The 17660-nt window shown below is 37.3% G+C and overlaps 1 protein-coding gene across 2 annotated transcripts in view; it reads left to right on the plus strand.

Annotated features, from left to right (window-relative positions):
• NUP37 (nucleoporin 37) overlaps nucleotides 1–17660 on the plus strand; it is a 37096-nt gene that overhangs the window by 5340 nt on the left and 14096 nt on the right. For both annotated transcript variants that reach the window (XM_023504422.2, XM_012550604.3), the window contains exons 3-5: nucleotides 1615–1739; nucleotides 4132–4204; nucleotides 5114–5208. In XM_023504422.2, coding sequence (XP_023360190.1) covers nucleotides 1615–1739; nucleotides 4132–4204; nucleotides 5114–5208 — 293 coding nt within the window. The remainder of the gene's footprint in view (nucleotides 1–1614; nucleotides 1740–4131; nucleotides 4205–5113; nucleotides 5209–17660) is intronic.

Here is a 17660-nt window from a genome sequence, read left to right on the forward strand (position 1 = left end):
TGGTAGTTACTCTGAAATAATCTAAAATTATAATCATTTTCTAATGATGTGAAATAAGTATGAAGGAATATTGTGAGCTTCTCTACCAAGCTAATGCCCTAGTATCCTAGGTCCTTGTGACTGTCCTAGAGTGGCCAGAAAGAATTTGCCACATATAGAAAAACCTTTTAGCAAGCATAGTTTGAATTTAATCTCAGGGAAGTTCTTGGGTTGATCTTAGAAAAAGAGAATATTCAAGTAGATGCCCCTAGAAAATACCAACTCCTGCATATTCTGGGTATATTTTATCATTGACCATGAAATTTTGTGAGATTTTTGGCAAAGAAATGCTTCTTCGCCAGATTAGGTGTAATATGCTTTACAAACTTAATTTGTTCATAGCAGTGAAGGCCAAATTGACTAACTTCTTAGTTAAAATTTTCTATTTCTTAGAATTGCTATTGCTGTCATGAAGTTAGTAATCCTAACTCAGTCACGCAGCTACAAAGTGTTTCCTTGTAGCAATCAATTAGATCTAATTAAATGCCTTTTGCACAGAATTCAACAAATAACCCAAATAACAGGAATTTATATATTCTTTACTTTTTGAGCCAGGCAGGTGGCATGTAAATAAGTTAATATCAGGAATGTAGTCAAAAAAACAACTCTCAAATGAGCTTGAATGGGGGAGGAAGGGAAGAGGTTAGTGAATGATCTTTACCCGGGCTCATCTATTATAACATGAGAAAGCTAGGATTGGGTCCTAGATCCCTTGGGGAGGAAGGGCAGCACAATGACAAGTATGCAGTAAGAATATGACTTCTTAGAAGCGTACAAATCATTACTTTCAGAAATTTCTGCTTTTCAAGATAGCATTTCTTTTGTGATCCCAGATATTTTTCTGACTCCACAAAGCTTCCACACATCATTCAATTGCCATATACCCTCAATGTTAATTCATTGGGGCTGTTCATAGTAATAACCCTAGAGCACTACACAGTAATGAAATGTCTCCTAAATAACAAATTGTTTTTTTAAAACACGTAATTTTTTTCAAAAAAAATAACTCAGAGGGGCAGGTAGATGGTGCAGTGGATAGAGCACCTGAAGGATAGGTCCACCTGACCTGAGTTCAAATCTGGTTTCAGCCACTTAACACTTCCTAGCCATGTGATCCTGGGCAAGTCACTTAACCCCAGTTGCCTCAGCAAAAAAGAAAGAAATTACTTGGGTATGGTAACTCATTTAACAATATTCCTCTATTCTTGCTAAACAGCTTAACATATTAAAGAATCTATTATAACATTAAAAACTAAAATGTATTTTTTTGGTAAGGCAATTGGGATTAAGTGACTTGCCCAGAGTCACACAGCCAGGAAGTGTTAAGTGTCTGAGGTCAGATTTGAACTCAGGTCCTCCTGGCTCCAGGGCCAGGACTCCATCCATGGCACCAGCTAGCTGCCTCCTAAAACTAAAATTTATTATCTAAGAAAATGAGAGATGATGAGTTACTTTGGTCATGATGTTTGATTTGCCTTAGATTACTCACATACTTGAGGGGAGTTTTCTTCTCCAAACAATGCCTCATGTTGCCTTTCCCCTAATGACTGTGTAACTGTGCTTTGCTCTCTTTAGGAGGAGGAGGCAGAAGTAGAAGGGATTCAGTACAGAACGCTGAGAACATTTCACCATGGGCTTAGAGTGGATGCCATTGCTTGGAGCCCAGAGACCAGGCTTGATACTTTACCTCCGGTGATCAGGTAAAATGAAGTGAATTTGGGTAGTGACCTTGAGGCCCTGCAGCTAGAAGAATCCCTGCTGCTCTCGGACTTTGGAAAAGTTGCTTTCCCTGTCTGAGCTAAAAGCACTCCCTGGGGAAGACGCTTTGTCCAGCTCTCAGCACCATCTCAGTCAATGATATCGATATGTCACAGTGAAAGAATCAATGTCTTTGGGCCAGTTCAGCACTTTTCTAACCAGTGCTTAACTTCAGAAGGCTCTCCCCATTTCAGCAGCTCTCATACCCGCCATGTGAGCTTTTTGTTGGGGTAGGGGGAGAGTGTCTTTGTTCATTGTCCTGGGATCATAGAAAAGGAAGTAGAAGGATCTTTGAGGCCATAGAGAGTGCCATATTGTACGTGAGGATCTGGGACCTAGAGGGGAAGAGACATACCGGGATCACTCATGAATCCACTCCCACCAGTCTGCCTTGCATTGGTAACAGCTTATTGCTTGGCCACTGCTGTGTTTTTGTTTCAGCCACAAGTTACTTGAGCTATTCAGCCTAATTAAGACACAGTCTGAGTTTGACTACCTAGCCCTTTCCCATGCTCTGACCTTGGTCACAGGGACTGTTTCATTTCTCTGAATGCCCAGCACGTGACACAGAATAGATGTTTAATAGGTAGGGGGTGGTTGGTTAAGTTTCACAACAATCTTGCAAAGGACTTAGTTGCAATGTTACTTTGTGCCCATTTTACAAATTAGGAAATTGAAACTCAAAAAATTTGAGTGTCCCATGGCTGTCCTGATACCTATGATCCTATTGTAGGTCTTCAGACTTTTAGACATAAGACTTCCTAAAGGTTATGATTTCTATAACAATTTTTCTCTCCATTTTGTTTTTTAAAAAATTACCAAGCAACTCACCATTCTCCCCTTTGTTGTTTGCTGGCTTTAGTTAGAACTCAGTTGAATGATAATTTTAAGCATGCTACTTTCCAGCCTGTTGACTCTACCTGCAGTTCTTTACAAATTGTCTTACTGATAGGTTCTGTTGAAAAAACTTTTCTGAAAGAGCATATGTATCCCCTGCTACTAAATATAATGTCTGAATAAGTTGTTAAACAGATAATTCAATTAGTTTCATTATAGTTTCACTTTAAGACAGGAGGATATAATCTAGGCTCTCTAGATTCTCTGAATGTGGAAATCTAAGTGTACCCATCCTCAAGACAGAGGGGGAAGCAGAGCGGCTACTGCCCAGTTTTTTTTCCCTCAGCAGTAAATTCATCCTTTTCCACTTGCTCCTCCACTTTCTATTTCTCATCGGTTCCATATGCCAGTGAGAGAAAGCTAGGAACTGCCCTGGGTGTCCGTGGGCTAAATTTTTAAAAGGCTTGACGCAATTTTTCTTTTTAATGTAGGTCAAATGAGGTTTACCTATTTTAAAATTGTTAAAACATTACATTTGTGATTATATCAACACTTCAATAAAAAAGAAAATCACTGACATCTAAGTATCATTATTCTGGTAGATAGGAAAGACTTCATCTATTCAGTTACAAAATAATTATTTAATTCAGTTAATTTTTTGTAAATACAATAATCAGGTTGTTTTGTATATTTGGGGACGGGGAAGCCACTGCTTTGCATATGTTGTGTATACTTTTCTGGGAAGCCCCACAATGCTGTGGACCTGGTGTTAAGCTGGCAGTCAGGAGAACCTGCTATTACATCCTCCCACTGACATTAAATTAGATGACTGACCAAGTAACTTGACTTCTTTCTGCTTCTAGCAACTCTGAAGGACTTAATTTGTTTTTGATGAACGTAATGATCTTTAACAAGCACAAAAGTTACAATATAGCAAAAGGGGAAAAAAAAGGAGATTGTAACTGAAAACATAAATTTGTTAAGGATAATTATTTTTTTAAAAATGTATTCATTTTGCCAAGATAATAACAGAATTATACCTTCTAGAATTTTTTTTCTGTGTAGATTTATATAGTATTAGAAATAAAATCAATATTATATTTAAGTTCTGAAAAGTTTTAAAGTTTTTCTGTGAGCAAAACGATTATATACATTGAGTCTTCCTGACTAATGATCAAACTTTGATGTCACATTTTATCATTGTGTAGCCTCCCTCTCCTTATTTAGCTTTTCATGAATTTAAAAATTGTCTAAATTATAATTTTATAATTTACAAGCTGTAATTTCACAGCTAAATTGTAATTCCTTTAACGGTACAGATTATATCTTATAATTTTTATCCTTCACAGCCTTTTGCATAGTGCTTTGCAGTCAGTATTTTATTGCATAGAAAAAAACAAATGGGTAGGAGTATTTATCTATAATGTCCCCTGGGTTTTATTTGTATTTTATTTTTTATTTCACTTCTAGTGATCAGATTTTTAATCTTTTTTTTAGATTTTGTACTGCAGCTGCTGATAGGAAGTTGAGACTGTTCACTTCAGATCTTCAGGAAAAAAATGAATACAAGGTACATAGTAATAGATGTAATAATTTATAGCCCTTCAAGCTTTTATAAATCTTTGGTCCATATTTGTTTCTCTTTTTTAAAATTTCAGCAGTATATTGAAAATATTATATTTGTATTACCTGCTTCTCTGATTTGCTTGAGCAAAATGTGCCTCCTCCCTAACCCATTTTTAAAAATTATTATTAGCAATAAGCAGAAACATCCAAAATAATTTCTTTAACCTTCTACCTATGCTCTAAGTTGGGATCATTCTTTAATAAAATGATCATCTCTGGATGACTTCACTTGGAGGGGGTGATTTGGAGAAGTCTAGGCTCTTCAGTCTAGTGCTTTTATTTGTCACCGTCTCCCCATGAATGCCCTTCTACCGCCCCCTAGAAATCATGAGCAGCCTCCTAAAGGAGACATACCCATTGCTCTGGTTGTCCTTCATAATGGGTCAGTGTATGGCTCTGAGCCCTCAGGCAGGTTTAGTCGCAGCTGAAAAGGCTCCTTCCTTCCAGGTCATTCCTGCTATAGCAATAAGGACAGACCTTGCATCATCAAAGAAGTGGATAAGGGAACAGAACAGCAAAAAGGCCTGCATGATAGTCAGAATGTCCCCAGAATATATCTCTCTCAGAATGTAATTTAATTACCTTCTACAGGAAGTAAAACATAAACAGCAGGAGGTTAGTCAATAGGTGAAGAATGGAGTATCTCCATTTTAACAACTACTACACATTTGAAGTTTATCTTTCCAAGATAAACTTCAGAAAAGTGTGTGTGTCATACTTTTACAATATCATCTTGCTTAAGAAGTGTTTCTAGAAAACAGTCACATTCAGCAGAAGTTGTTGAGGCAAGGAAGTAAAAATAGAAATGCAATATTTTTCTATTATGTTTTTGTTATTTTTTTCCCCATGACAGGTTTTAGCCGGTCATTCAGATTACATAAATGATTTGGTGTTTTCCCCCAAGGAAGGCCAAGAAATTGCAAGCGTGAGTGATGATCATACATGCCGGTAGGTTGTATTTCTACAGTGGAACTGTATTTTGATAATCAAGAGGTAGCATGGTAAAGTGGTTGGAAGCCTGGTCTCAGAGACAGGACAACTGTTTGGAGGATCTGGCAAGTCACTTAGCAGCTAGCTCAGGGACTCCTGATGTTTCTTGAGCAGTCAGTTTCATAGCAGTAAACAAGGGATTTCCTCACTAAGGACTTCTTTAGTACCTAATATGGGCAGAGCATCATATTGAATAATTTCAATGGGAATTGGGATATGAATACATATTTCAGAGTCAGCAATAATGAACTTCATTATTAATTTGTACTTCCTATTTGCCTCATGCAAGCTACTTTCCCTGCATAGTTAACTTGTTTGAGATTTTTCTGTATATAAAATCTTTGTCCTTCATACTCAAAATCTCCATATTTTCTGGTATGGTCAAAAAGATAACAAAAGTCTCTATGTAAAATTGGTAAAGAACCACTGTTATAAAAGAATGAAAATTGAATTTGAAAATGAAGTGTGACTTTTTTATTTAAAGAAAAGCCACAATTTCATTCATTCATACAGAAATTTTATATGTGAGGATCATGTATTTTGTCCAGGATTACATACTGATGGGATAGCTATGAAATGCTAATAATTCTAAAACCTGTGAATATCACAAATAAAAATGCTAAAAGAGAAAGAGTAGGAGGTAGAAGGAAGATGCAAAGGGGAGAAAGAGAGGATAGAAAGAGAATTGAAAGGAGAAGGATTAAGTCATAGAGAAGGACTAATTTCTATGTAAAATTAATACTTTATACAATTTTATCGTAGAATACTATTTGGTGATATAGATTTATCGAGTACCCACCTATGTGCATGTAGAATATCTATTCATATTAGCATCAGTTAATTTTTTAGTTTAAATATTTTTTTTACTTTCATCAAGTAATTTATGTTTTCTAATACCATCAGTAGCTTTTTTAAGTCGCAGAAATAAGACAATCACTATGTAATACCTTTTATATTGACATTTTTATATTAGAGAGCCAAAGCTCTCTGATGTGTACTTTTATCATTTTTGTCATCATCACATATACATTGACCATCCAATAAAAGTTGATATTTCCTTAGGAAATCCAAAGCCAGGCTGTCCAAAACTTGACTAAGTCCTGAAAAACCCATTTGAAATCACTAGGCTATAAGGGGAGCTTTGAGTTGAGGGTCAGAAGACCTGACTTCATGACAGACTTCTGCATTTATGAGCTGGGTGTCCTCAGGGCAGACCCTGGACTTCTGACCATGTCCTGCACCGTCATGCAGCCACACTGGCCACTTGTGGGGGAAAGCATTCTGAAAGTCATGAGCATTACATGGGTAGACATCAGACAGCCTCTCTTGAGACAGATGTACAGAGGTTGGGCTAAGCAATTCGAAGCTCCAGACTCACCCTGAAGCTGGCAGGCTCAAGGTAAACAAGCCTCTCTAGGAAAGAACAGCCTGGGAGCACCAAAAGGAAAGACCGGAGTCCCTTATTGGGGGATAACGCCCAGCGAGCCATGGTGCTTCAGTCTGCCCAGAAAGAGGAAGGGAGTGCTCAGATGGGCCATACCTATTAGCAGAAAAGCCCAGTTATGTGGGCAGAGCCCCAGGAGACCAAGCCAGCGATCAGGGATGAGGGGAAAGTAGAGAGCAGCCAGCCCCCGACCCAGGCAGCAGGGTCAGAGCCCTGCTGGGGAAGGGCAGCGGCCATCTGGACTCAGTGTGACTAAGTGTGACCCTGCCAGTGACACTGGCCTGGGCCTGCATTCTGCTGTCCCTGGTGACAGGGGGGCCTACATCCATGTATAAACAGAGCCTGCCCTGTCCTGCCCGCGTAGCCACGGCTACCAAGCTCTTCTGAAATATCAGTCATATCCCTTTCCTTTTACTAGTTGGAGAGAGTATTAGGGAGATGTGCTGCACCATGACTAACAGTTGAGCACAGATTACATCAGAGAAGTATGGAAGCTTACTTAGCCTTGACAGGGACCTCAGACTCCATCACATCAGGAACAGAGTGCCCAGCAGCCTGTATGACAGGCTCTAGCACTGGGCTTGTGAACTCCCTCCTCTCTACAGGAAGTCCTTCCCTGTAGGGGCAGCTCTCATTGGTTCTGCACAAGGAAAGCCTTCCTAAAAAGTCTGCACCCTAGGACTTCCAAGCATTTCTTCTGCTTCCTTTAGCCATGAGAGCATGTCCAGTTGCTGTTCTGTAGGCCCTCCTCCACCCCTCTCCAGATCTGTAGTTTTCCTGGCTCTCATCCAGTATAACTTGAGTTTTGAATCTCCTTGACATGTTTTTCCATAATATGCTTGTCGGTATTCCTTCCAAAATGTGGTGGTTCTCACTTTAGGTTGAGTTACATTCTTTTTATCAAAGGGCAATAGTCGATCATTGCCAAACTTTCCCATTTAATCATTTCCCTCTTGTGTTTTTTTAATAAACGTCTAAGAACCTTTAGTAATGAGATGCAAATATTCTCTATCTTCGCCATTCTCCCAATCTGTAGTAGTTTAGTCGTAAAAGAAAATTAGTTTAGATTAATATGGTTTATTCTTTTTTAAGGTAACAATTTATCTTATTATGACAGTTTTTGACAAATTATGTATTTTCTTTTTGGTAAATATTTCTTTTCAGTTAATAAGTGTTTTCTTCCCTTTTACTTAAACTTTCTTTAAAACAAAACTTTTTAAAACAATATACATAGTCAAGTAAAACAAAACCATATGACTAGCTATGAGTCCGTCACCAGTCAGGAATGGAAGCATGTGTTATCATTGGTCCTCTAGAGTCACAGTTGGTCAGTACATTGTTCAGAGTTCTTGAGCATTTTGGCTGTGAACTAATGTTGACTCACTATGATCTCCCTATGTAGATATATTTAAACAGTAGGAAAAAGCTCACATGTTGTAGTGAACATGTTGTAGTAAACAAATCTAGTACCCAGCTTCCATTACAGATAATGAGTATATAACTGTTTAATGGAAAAGAGTAGGGCCCAGTGTTCATTGAAAAGATATGAGCAATTTATAATCAAAGGCAGTTTATCGAACCATATGTATTTTCTTTGTATGCAAGGAATAACACATAATCAAATGTGTATAAGATAAGAAAACATTACCAATTAGATGGTAAGGATAATAGACAACACAGGAACTATACTGGTACCCTCAAGATACAGAAAAATAAAAATAGGAACACCTCATCTTCCATGAAATAAATAAATGAAAGTTTTCCCAGGATGAGAAAGCCACACTTTGGAGTGTAGCTTTGATCTGTGTTGCTGGTCCTTTATTACGCTACTGAAATTATGAATTGCTCTAAATATCGTGATAAATGTATTTTCTGATGACCGTCAATTCTTAGCAAAAAACAATCAGCAATCTATAAACCTGCAGAATACTATGGATTTTTCAAGATGTCCTTTCTAAATAATACTGATGAAATTTGAAGTATGATGTAATAGAGTTAGTCTTGAAGTCAAAAGGCCTGACTTAGAAGTTGAAATCAGATTGCAAATAAACCTAAATAGGATGTGAAGGATGTCAGTTAACATTTATTAAATGCCTATTATGTGCTGGGCACTGTACTAAATTCTGGAATACAAAAAGAGCTAAAAGATAGTCCCTGTCTTTAAAGAACTTATAATCTAACAGGGAAAGAACATGCAAACAAATATATACGAAGCAAACTATACACAGAACATATGTGCTCTCTACAGTTTTGTCTTCCAGTACGTGGATTTCCTTTCCTAAGTATATGTTCTTGATATAAATTACTGTTTCACTGCCCCCTTTTAATCTAGTCTATTGGGGTTTTTTAAAACAGTTAGTCCCTTTCCTAACAATACTAGTAATCAAGTCATATCCTAAACCAGTAGTAATGAATTTGCCTTTCTATGTCAAGTTTAGTATTTCAATTTATCATCCATAATTGATTCATTGATATATAAATATTTGAAGCTATAAGCTTTATTATTGCCTTTCTTGGTGGATATATGTCTGCTAAAAATTATTCTTCGCCACTGATTTCCCAGTATCATGCCTATTAACCTCTATAGTAACCAGCTCAATGGTTAAATAGAGGCCATTTTCTTCTTCCTTTTCCATTTTCTGCTTAAAGCCTATTTAATCAGATTCATAAATTCTCCAGGTAAATATTAATTTTTATTCATTCTTATTTTTTGTGCCCCATTCTTAGTTCATTTTTATATCAAAAACCTTTCTGGGCAGATTGAAATTTCACTCTCCATCACTATCCAAGCCAGTTCAGAAACACGTCTCTTTTATGAAGTTCTTCCTGTCAGCTTTATAGCAAGGATGAAAACACCAGCTGTATCCTCAAGATTTTTTAGTTACTTTCCCAGGACTTCCTAATATTCAGCATCACTTTCATGGTTCATGCTGGCACTGTCTCATTCCCATGTGAATACTCTAGATGAGTGCTGATCTTCATGTTGAACATGGAAAGGAAGGTTCTGATTGGGTCTGGGTGTTCCCCCCCTCAAGGAAAGCAAGATTTCCCTCCCTGATTTTGCATTTTAGATCCTAGAACTACTCCAGTAAAAAACCAGCATCATCCAAACTCTCCCTTTCCTAGTCAGTAAAGACCTTCCTCCCTCAGGTCTCACAAAACACCTGGTTTTTCAGCTTTCTAATACACAGATGGTAAGTATGTGACCCAAGTGCAGCCCAAACCAAATTAAAATCTAATGAGGAAATATTAAACAAAATAAGTAAAATAATAAAACATCAATATTAATACATTTGGAAACTTAAGTCCATATGTGGCACACAAGCATCCTATGTGTGGGTTAGTGGTCCTTTTTCTCTTTGAATTTGATGCTGCTGTATCTAATTTGTAGACTTTTTTTTTTTTTTTAATCCTGCCTTTGGGCTACAGTCTCCTTGAAAGTAGGAAGTTTGCCTTATCTGTGCTGAGTGCCAGTAGAGCACTTTTGCAGATATTGAGAAGGAAAGAGGAGCTACCAAGTTAAGGGTGCAAGGGTCAGGGATGATGAAGGAAAAGAGGAGAGAAGCTGTTGGATTTAGCAATAAAGTAAGGTTTATCCAAGAATAGGGGTAGACTTAAACAAGTTTGCTTGAAGTAAGGAAGAAGCCAGTGGAAAGGAAGAGAGTATAGATTAAAATGGGCATTGTGGAGGATGGGAGAGGTAATCCACATGGTAGTCAGTGTAGCTATGTAACTTCCTCTAATAGGATACCAGCTGCATGTGATTAGGAGTAATCCAGGGTTAATATTTGGCAAGGGATGAACAGTAATAAGACAAGTGGGCAAAGAGTATTAAAGAACTATCTAACTAGATACCTATAGGATCAATATTGAGAAACTGGGAAAGTGGGCTCAGAGTTTGGTGTCTTGAGTTTTCATCATCAAAGGGGCAGGGAGATTAGGAATCAAGTGGTTTAAGAAAGAAGGAAAGTTGGAGAAAGATGGGAGAGAAATTCCATTTGATGGTACCTTGCACTATATGTCTCATATGTACATAATCCTAAGCATGTTTTCTCCCCATTAGAATGTGAGCACCTTAAGAGTAAGGATAATGGTTTGTCCTCTCTTTGTACCCTCAAAGCTTACAACAGTGTATGGCTTGGTAAATGTTGAAAAGAGATAATGATTGGAATTTCATATATTTTGATCATGTAAGCAGTAAGTTTATGGGCAATGATGGGATCGCACGTGTGCCCATCCTTTTTATGACTAGAGTGAAATGAATATAGAGGGCACCAGAGTTAAAGAAGCTAACTGATGGACTAAGATTTGCATCCTAAAATGACTCTTTTCTCATCTGTATACAGTCTTTACAAGAATGGTCCATATGTATTTTGGAGTATCTAAAAAGACAGTACCGAAAAGGTGATCGATAGATTTTCAGAGATTACCAACATAGATCATCTCTGCACTCATATAGCCTTGCTATGTCTGTACTTGTTAAGGTGATTCTGTGTTTCAAGAGGGAACCTTAAAGGCTGTCTCCAAACAAGTAGTTTCCCAAGCTTATTAAAAAAACATACAAGAAACCATAACCGGTATGATTATGGATGTGATTTTGTTCAGTGATTCAATGAGTGTCAGCATAAAGCAAGATATAAAACAGGCACGTACTTACTCAGAATCTTGGCCATATCACAGGAAGAATCCAGGCAGTTCTCTGGGCCCCTAGGCAGGTCATTTAAGTTCTTGAGGGAGAAGGTTGTTACCTTGCACTTGGGTGCAGTGTAAACTTGCAGTATTTATAATAATCCCAGTTTGTTTGCTGCCGCAAAACCCACCTTTGGCACACCAATACGGTCATGGCCAAGACCTATGTTAGAATTTACTAGGATGAGAAGATATGAAAGGGTTAATATACAAACCAGTATTAATAATGATCATAGTTATATAGTGTTTACCAAGCACTTTACAAAATTATCTCATTTAATCCTCACAACAGCCATGGAAGGTAAGTACTATTATTAGCTCCATTTTACAGTTGAGGAAACTGAGGTTAAATGACTTGCCCAAGATAACACAGCTATAAGCATCTGTGGCTGGATATTCCTGACTCTAAACCTGTCTACCACACCACCTGGCCACCTAGGTAGTAGAGAGGATATAGTTACATAGATGAGATCATGGATCCATCAGTAAACGAAAGGATACTTATTCATTGCTTATTTTGTACCTGACATTGTTCTAAGCTTTAGGGCTACAGATACAAACAAGCAAAATAGCCCCTGCCCACAAGGAATTTGCATTCTGTTGGAGGTGAGGAAGCAGCCATTACAGGGAGCTAATGTTGGAAGAGGATGGGAAGATACTGGCCCAGAGCACAACCATATGGTTTGGAGCTGGCAGGAAAAGAATTCTGCTTCACTAGAGCTGAGGAAGAGAAGCTAAAAGGCCAAGCCCAGGAGACCTGGAGAAGGAGGGAGACCAAGTTCTGATTGAGGGGTGGGAGGGAGAGTTGAGGAGCTGTGGCCTAGTTGGAACTAGCCAGGTATTGAAGTGTTGATCCAATGCAATGGCAAGATTACATTAGGATTTGCAGTAAGATTTAAGTGCCCAAATAGAAATGGTTCCTGAATCTCAATGTAATGTTCCTGTGAAAAACTTTTATTTGCCCACAATGTGTTATTCAGGGTGAGTTTACTTAGTACTCATTCTATTATCCTTGAATTACCATATTAGTTCTTATAGAAATTCAAATTTCTGTGGATCTCATGGTTCCTAGAAAATGGATGGGCTGCACCAAAAAATCACTAAGCATCATTCAGAGAAGTGTTTGGGTTTGTTTTAAGACTATCTGTTGATGTGAATGGTAAAGGGTATTTTCTTTTCAAGTTGGAACTGATATTCAGCAGAGGCTGAAAATCTGAGGCTACAAATTGAACTCATAGTTTTTCTTGGAAATAATGGAATACTAATATTCCCTAAGTGATATTACTGGTAAGTTTATGTTAAAACTTATTATGTTGCAGAAAAATTTCTCCTATTTATTCTGCATTCCTTAAAAATGAAATCATTGCATGTGATCTGCTGAAAAATTGACATGTGGTATTTCAGTAGCAGTGGGAATGTATTGATTTTGAGGCTCTACACTGCTCCTGCTGAACTACCAGCAAAATTCAGCAAGTTTACTAAGCACCTATTGTATCATAAAAGAAATACAATTTAGAAAAGTCAGGGGCCCTGTCCTCATGTGCAGTAGGGGATGATTTTCTCTGAGATAGATACAGAAAAGTAGAACACATGAGCACAATGTAGAGGTGACAAATCTTTCAGTATCCTCATCTTTCCAAAAATATATCTAATCAGAAAAGATGTAAGGTTTGTCTATACAAATTAAATCATGTTAATGATTCTTCTGTAGACTGACCTTACATTAGCTTCTCACCTCTATAAAAATAAAGGTTGTTTCACAATCTTTTTTTAAATATCTATTAGCTGTTTTTACAGAGCATTGATTAATCCTTTTCAAACAATTCCAGGAAACTAAATTGTCAGACCTTGCAGTTTTTAAATTTATTAAGAATATTCTTACCCGACTATTTTTCCCTTCAAAACTTGAGCTTATCTCAGACATATGTGATTGGTTTAAAAAAAAAAGTCTATGACCTTTTACAAAGAATAGTCTTTGAAATTTTAGTTTTAAAAATTAAGTACCTAAATGAAATTCAGAGATATTTTTCCCTGAAATTCTACCTAGTTTATTGTTTAAACCAGATAGTAATGTTTTTACCATGTAAGGATTTTAAAAAGATATGTTCATGTAGTACTCCCTTATTTGGGGCCCTTATTTTTATCTGAAAGTAAAATTACTAATATTCCCAGACAGTTTTATATGATGATTGCATACCTGGGCACATATGTCACTTTTCTAGTATTCATCAAACATCTATTTAAGTGTAATCTCTGTCCTTCAGGAGTCTGTTTTTAGAAATTCTTAGAGATTCATTAAGGAAGTCTTGAAAACCATAATTTAACCAATTTATCCTTTTTTTGTCATTGTGACTTTTTGCTTTATAAGTTTCAAAACTGTTTACAGATGACCTGGAAAGATAATTAATCTAGCCCTGCTCTTTCTTGGTACATCCAGTAGAGGGTTAGCACATGTCCTCCTAATGCCATATTTTTGTTCTATTCTTCTTAACTGGAATTCTTCCTTATTTCCAACCTATTCATATTTTCCCATTCATCAATGTCCTGCTTAAGTTGTGCCTCTCTGGTAAAGTCTTCCATATTTTACAAATACTTTTCAATCCCTCTGCTGAATACTTTTTCTAGTAATGTCTTTGTTAATTGCTTCAAGTATACCTGAGTCACATTTTACAGAAAAAGTCATGTGAAGAGAAATCCAGAAATGTCCCGTTGAAACCTTTCTTGTCTCTGCCTGGTCCATTAGGATAACCGCCTCATTTAGTTTTCTTTCCACATGAGAGGAAATCCACCTCACACAGAGCTGCCACATTATTGTTGCTAAAGCACAGGTCTCGTCATATCACTCCCTTGCTCAAAGTTTCACTGTCTCCCTTTTGCCTCCAGGATAAAATGTAAGCTCATCAGCCATTTAAAGTTCTCAACAATCTGGCTCCCACCATCTTTTTTGACTATTTCACATTAACTCTCCCCTCACACATGCTGTTTTCTATCCAGACCAGGCTGCTTGCTGTTCTCTGTGCATAATACTCTGTCTCTCTCACACACATATACCACACACACACACACCACTTCCATCTCTCCCATCCCAGGTATGCTCTGCTTTCCCTCTTCTTGCACATTCTGACTTCATCAAAGCTCAAATCAGGAATCACTTTCCATACACATTGATTTTCCTAATTCCCTCAGATGTTAGCACTTCACCCCAAATTTCTGGGTATTGCTTTTGTATTTACTTGTCTGTACATATTTCCCCCAGTAAAATGGGAGCTTCTTGTGGACAGATAGACATTAAAATGCTCATTAAATTAAATTAAATTGAATTCTAGGATTCATATAATCGGGGGGAAGAGTATCAAAACTCAGAGATTATATTCTTATTGAGTAAATATACCTTGTTTCCTTTTTTTTATTCCACAGTGCTCTTGGCACATAATAGTATTCATGAATCTTAATTGATTCATCTGAGTAAAGAAGAAAACAGATTTGCTTTTACAATCAAAGTTGTAAACAAAATTAGGATCATATGGGCTGACCAGATGTTGGGAAATAGTGGGAAAAAAGGTATAGGTGGTATAAAGCCATAGTATGGACAGACATTATCAAAAGACAAAGATGTACCGGAAAATCTCTTTCCCTGACCACCTCCTTATTACCTTTATTTCCTTAGGTACTGGAGGAAGTACCAGTCCATCCTCCCATGCAACTCGCCAGGATGGCCTTTAACCACTTAGATTATATCTCCAAGCTACTTACCAAATTTTATTGTGCATTATAGTTCATCAGACACCCCTATTTCTTTCACAAGGACCATGGTTTCTACCAGTTAAAGAAGCCAAGTGGATACAGATGTGTCAGTTAATACCATCCATTTTCCTTTTGTCCATATTGACAAAAACATTTGGTAGCAGGAATTTCCTTCTGCAGTGAACTCCCAGGCAGATAATTAGCCAGCCAGAAATCAAGAACAATAGAATAAAAAGAATAAATTATTACCCCAAAAGCTCCTTTGGAATCCACAAAAGAAACTTTGCCCTCTACTAATTATCATTTTTAAAAGACCCTTGTGAATATCTAGGTTTTTGTCAGTTTCCCAGTACTGAATTTGTATAAGTCCTTTCATCTTGTGAATATGTTTTTCAGAAAAGAGGGCAGGGGAAGAGTGAGAAAGAGCACAGATCATTTCATATGCCATAAAAAATCCTGTTTGCTCCTAAGTGAAATTAAGCAATTATTTTAATACTTAATTCTAGCCAACAAGAAGCAAACTAGGTATCCAAACTCAAACTCTCCAAAAATGATCTTGGAAGTCACCTAATCTCACTCTTCAAGTTCCTTTCAGCTCTCACATCTTATGAACCACACCTAGTAGTCTTAAGATTTTTATACTCAAAAGGGACATCAGATATTTTCAATGGAAACTTTTCAGTATACAGAGTTCCCAACAGCCATAGTAGCCATTGCTTTCTGTCAGCGCAGAGGTTGTGCTCTGTCCAGCAGTGTTTGCCTTTGCCCCTGTTTTTAACTCTACCTACCATTCTGTGTTGATTTGAGCAACAACGCAGAATCAGGGGTTATTCGGACCTATCCAATATGATTTTATCTCTTTCACAAAGGACATAGGAGCTCCCTTTCCACTTGATTTTGCCTGCCATTGAAGCTGTATAAAACCCAAACAGTTTAACTATTTCCCCTAACCAAAGTAAGTTTTTAAAAGATCATTCTTGTATTAGTATGAGAATAAGTGACCCATTCTCAGCATAGAGTAGGTTGTAGAGGAAAAGTTTAGCAGGGGGCAAGATGAAGAAATTGAACTGCTTCCCAACTCTTAAGTTAGATCTTCAAAATGTGGTTTCTTTTTTTTTTTTTTTTTGGTTTGAAATGAATCCCAGAATATCAGACACACCCATAGTCAAATGTAAGTACAAAAACACCATCTAAAGCCAAGTATAAATGATTTTTTGGATTATCTGCCGTTTTGTATTATCCTTACCTCTATTTGTAGGAATATTCAAGAGTCAGTTGAATTTAGTTAACAACAGGCAAGCCGATATTCCAAGAAATCTTTTCAAATGACAATATGTTATTTGGCAATGTTATCAAGCAATATTCTGATGAAGAGTTAAAAACAAAACTCAGTGTTTTTCCTCTAAACATACCCATTTCTGTCAAGATTACCCCCGTTCTCTTCAGTCACCCAGGTTTGCAGCCTTCAAGTGCCTTGACTTTTTACTCTCCCTAGGCCCCACCATCATCCAGTCCATTGCCAAGTCTTGTCACTTAAACCTCCACAACATTTTTATTTTCATCCCTCGCCTCCCACTCATACATCATCTGCCCTAGCTCAGACCTAACACTTCTTTCTCTGCTTGTGGCTATGGTTTCCAAATTAGGCTCCTTGCATCCAATCTTTCCCCTCTCTAATTTATTCCCTACAACTGCCAAATAGATACTATAAAACACAAGACTGACTATGTCATTCCCTTTCTTAAGAAGCTTCAGTAGCTCCCTATTGGTTCTAGGACAAAATACAAACTACTGAATTGGACATTTACAGCTTTTTATAACCCGGCTGTCTTTCCAGACATTTTCCCTTCGATATACATACTACATTCTGGCCAGACTAGCCTAATTGCCATGCCCTATACATAATATTCTGTCTCCTGCCATTTTCCTCTCTTCTCCCTCTTAAAGTCTCTATTCCCTTCAAAGCTCAGCTCAGGTATCACTTATAGGAAGCCTTTCAGGATTCACCTACTTATTAGTGCTTGTTAGTTCTCCTTCAAAAATCAAGGGTAACTAGATTGCTCCATAGTCCACAGGATGCCAGACCTGCCCTCGGGAAGATTAATCTTCATGAGTTCAAATCTGGCCTCAGATACTTCTTAGTTGTATTCTCCTGGGCACATCACTTAACTCTGTTTACCTCAGTTTTTTCCTCTGTAATATGAGCTGGAGAAGGAAATATCAAATCACTCCATTATCTCTGCCAAAAAAAAAAAAAAAATCTCACAAGGGTTCACAAAGAGATGGACACAACGGAAATAACTTGAGAATAATTTTCTGTAATGCTTTGTACTCTTATCATGAAACCCAACACCCAGTACAGTGTCTAGTACTTAGGAAGCACTTAATAAATGCATGTGTTGTTAGACACCTAAGATACAAGTAATCTTTTCCACACACACTCTTTTTAACTCTTTTTAAATGCTTTCTGCCATCTAAATTCTAAAGGAAAACTATAAAATGGAGCCATTTTTTCATTTCCAATGGCTTCATA

Source organism: Sarcophilus harrisii, chromosome 5, assembly GCF_902635505.1.
Source record: "Sarcophilus harrisii chromosome 5, mSarHar1.11, whole genome shotgun sequence".
NCBI lineage: Eukaryota > Metazoa > Chordata > Mammalia > Dasyuromorphia > Dasyuridae > Sarcophilus > Sarcophilus harrisii.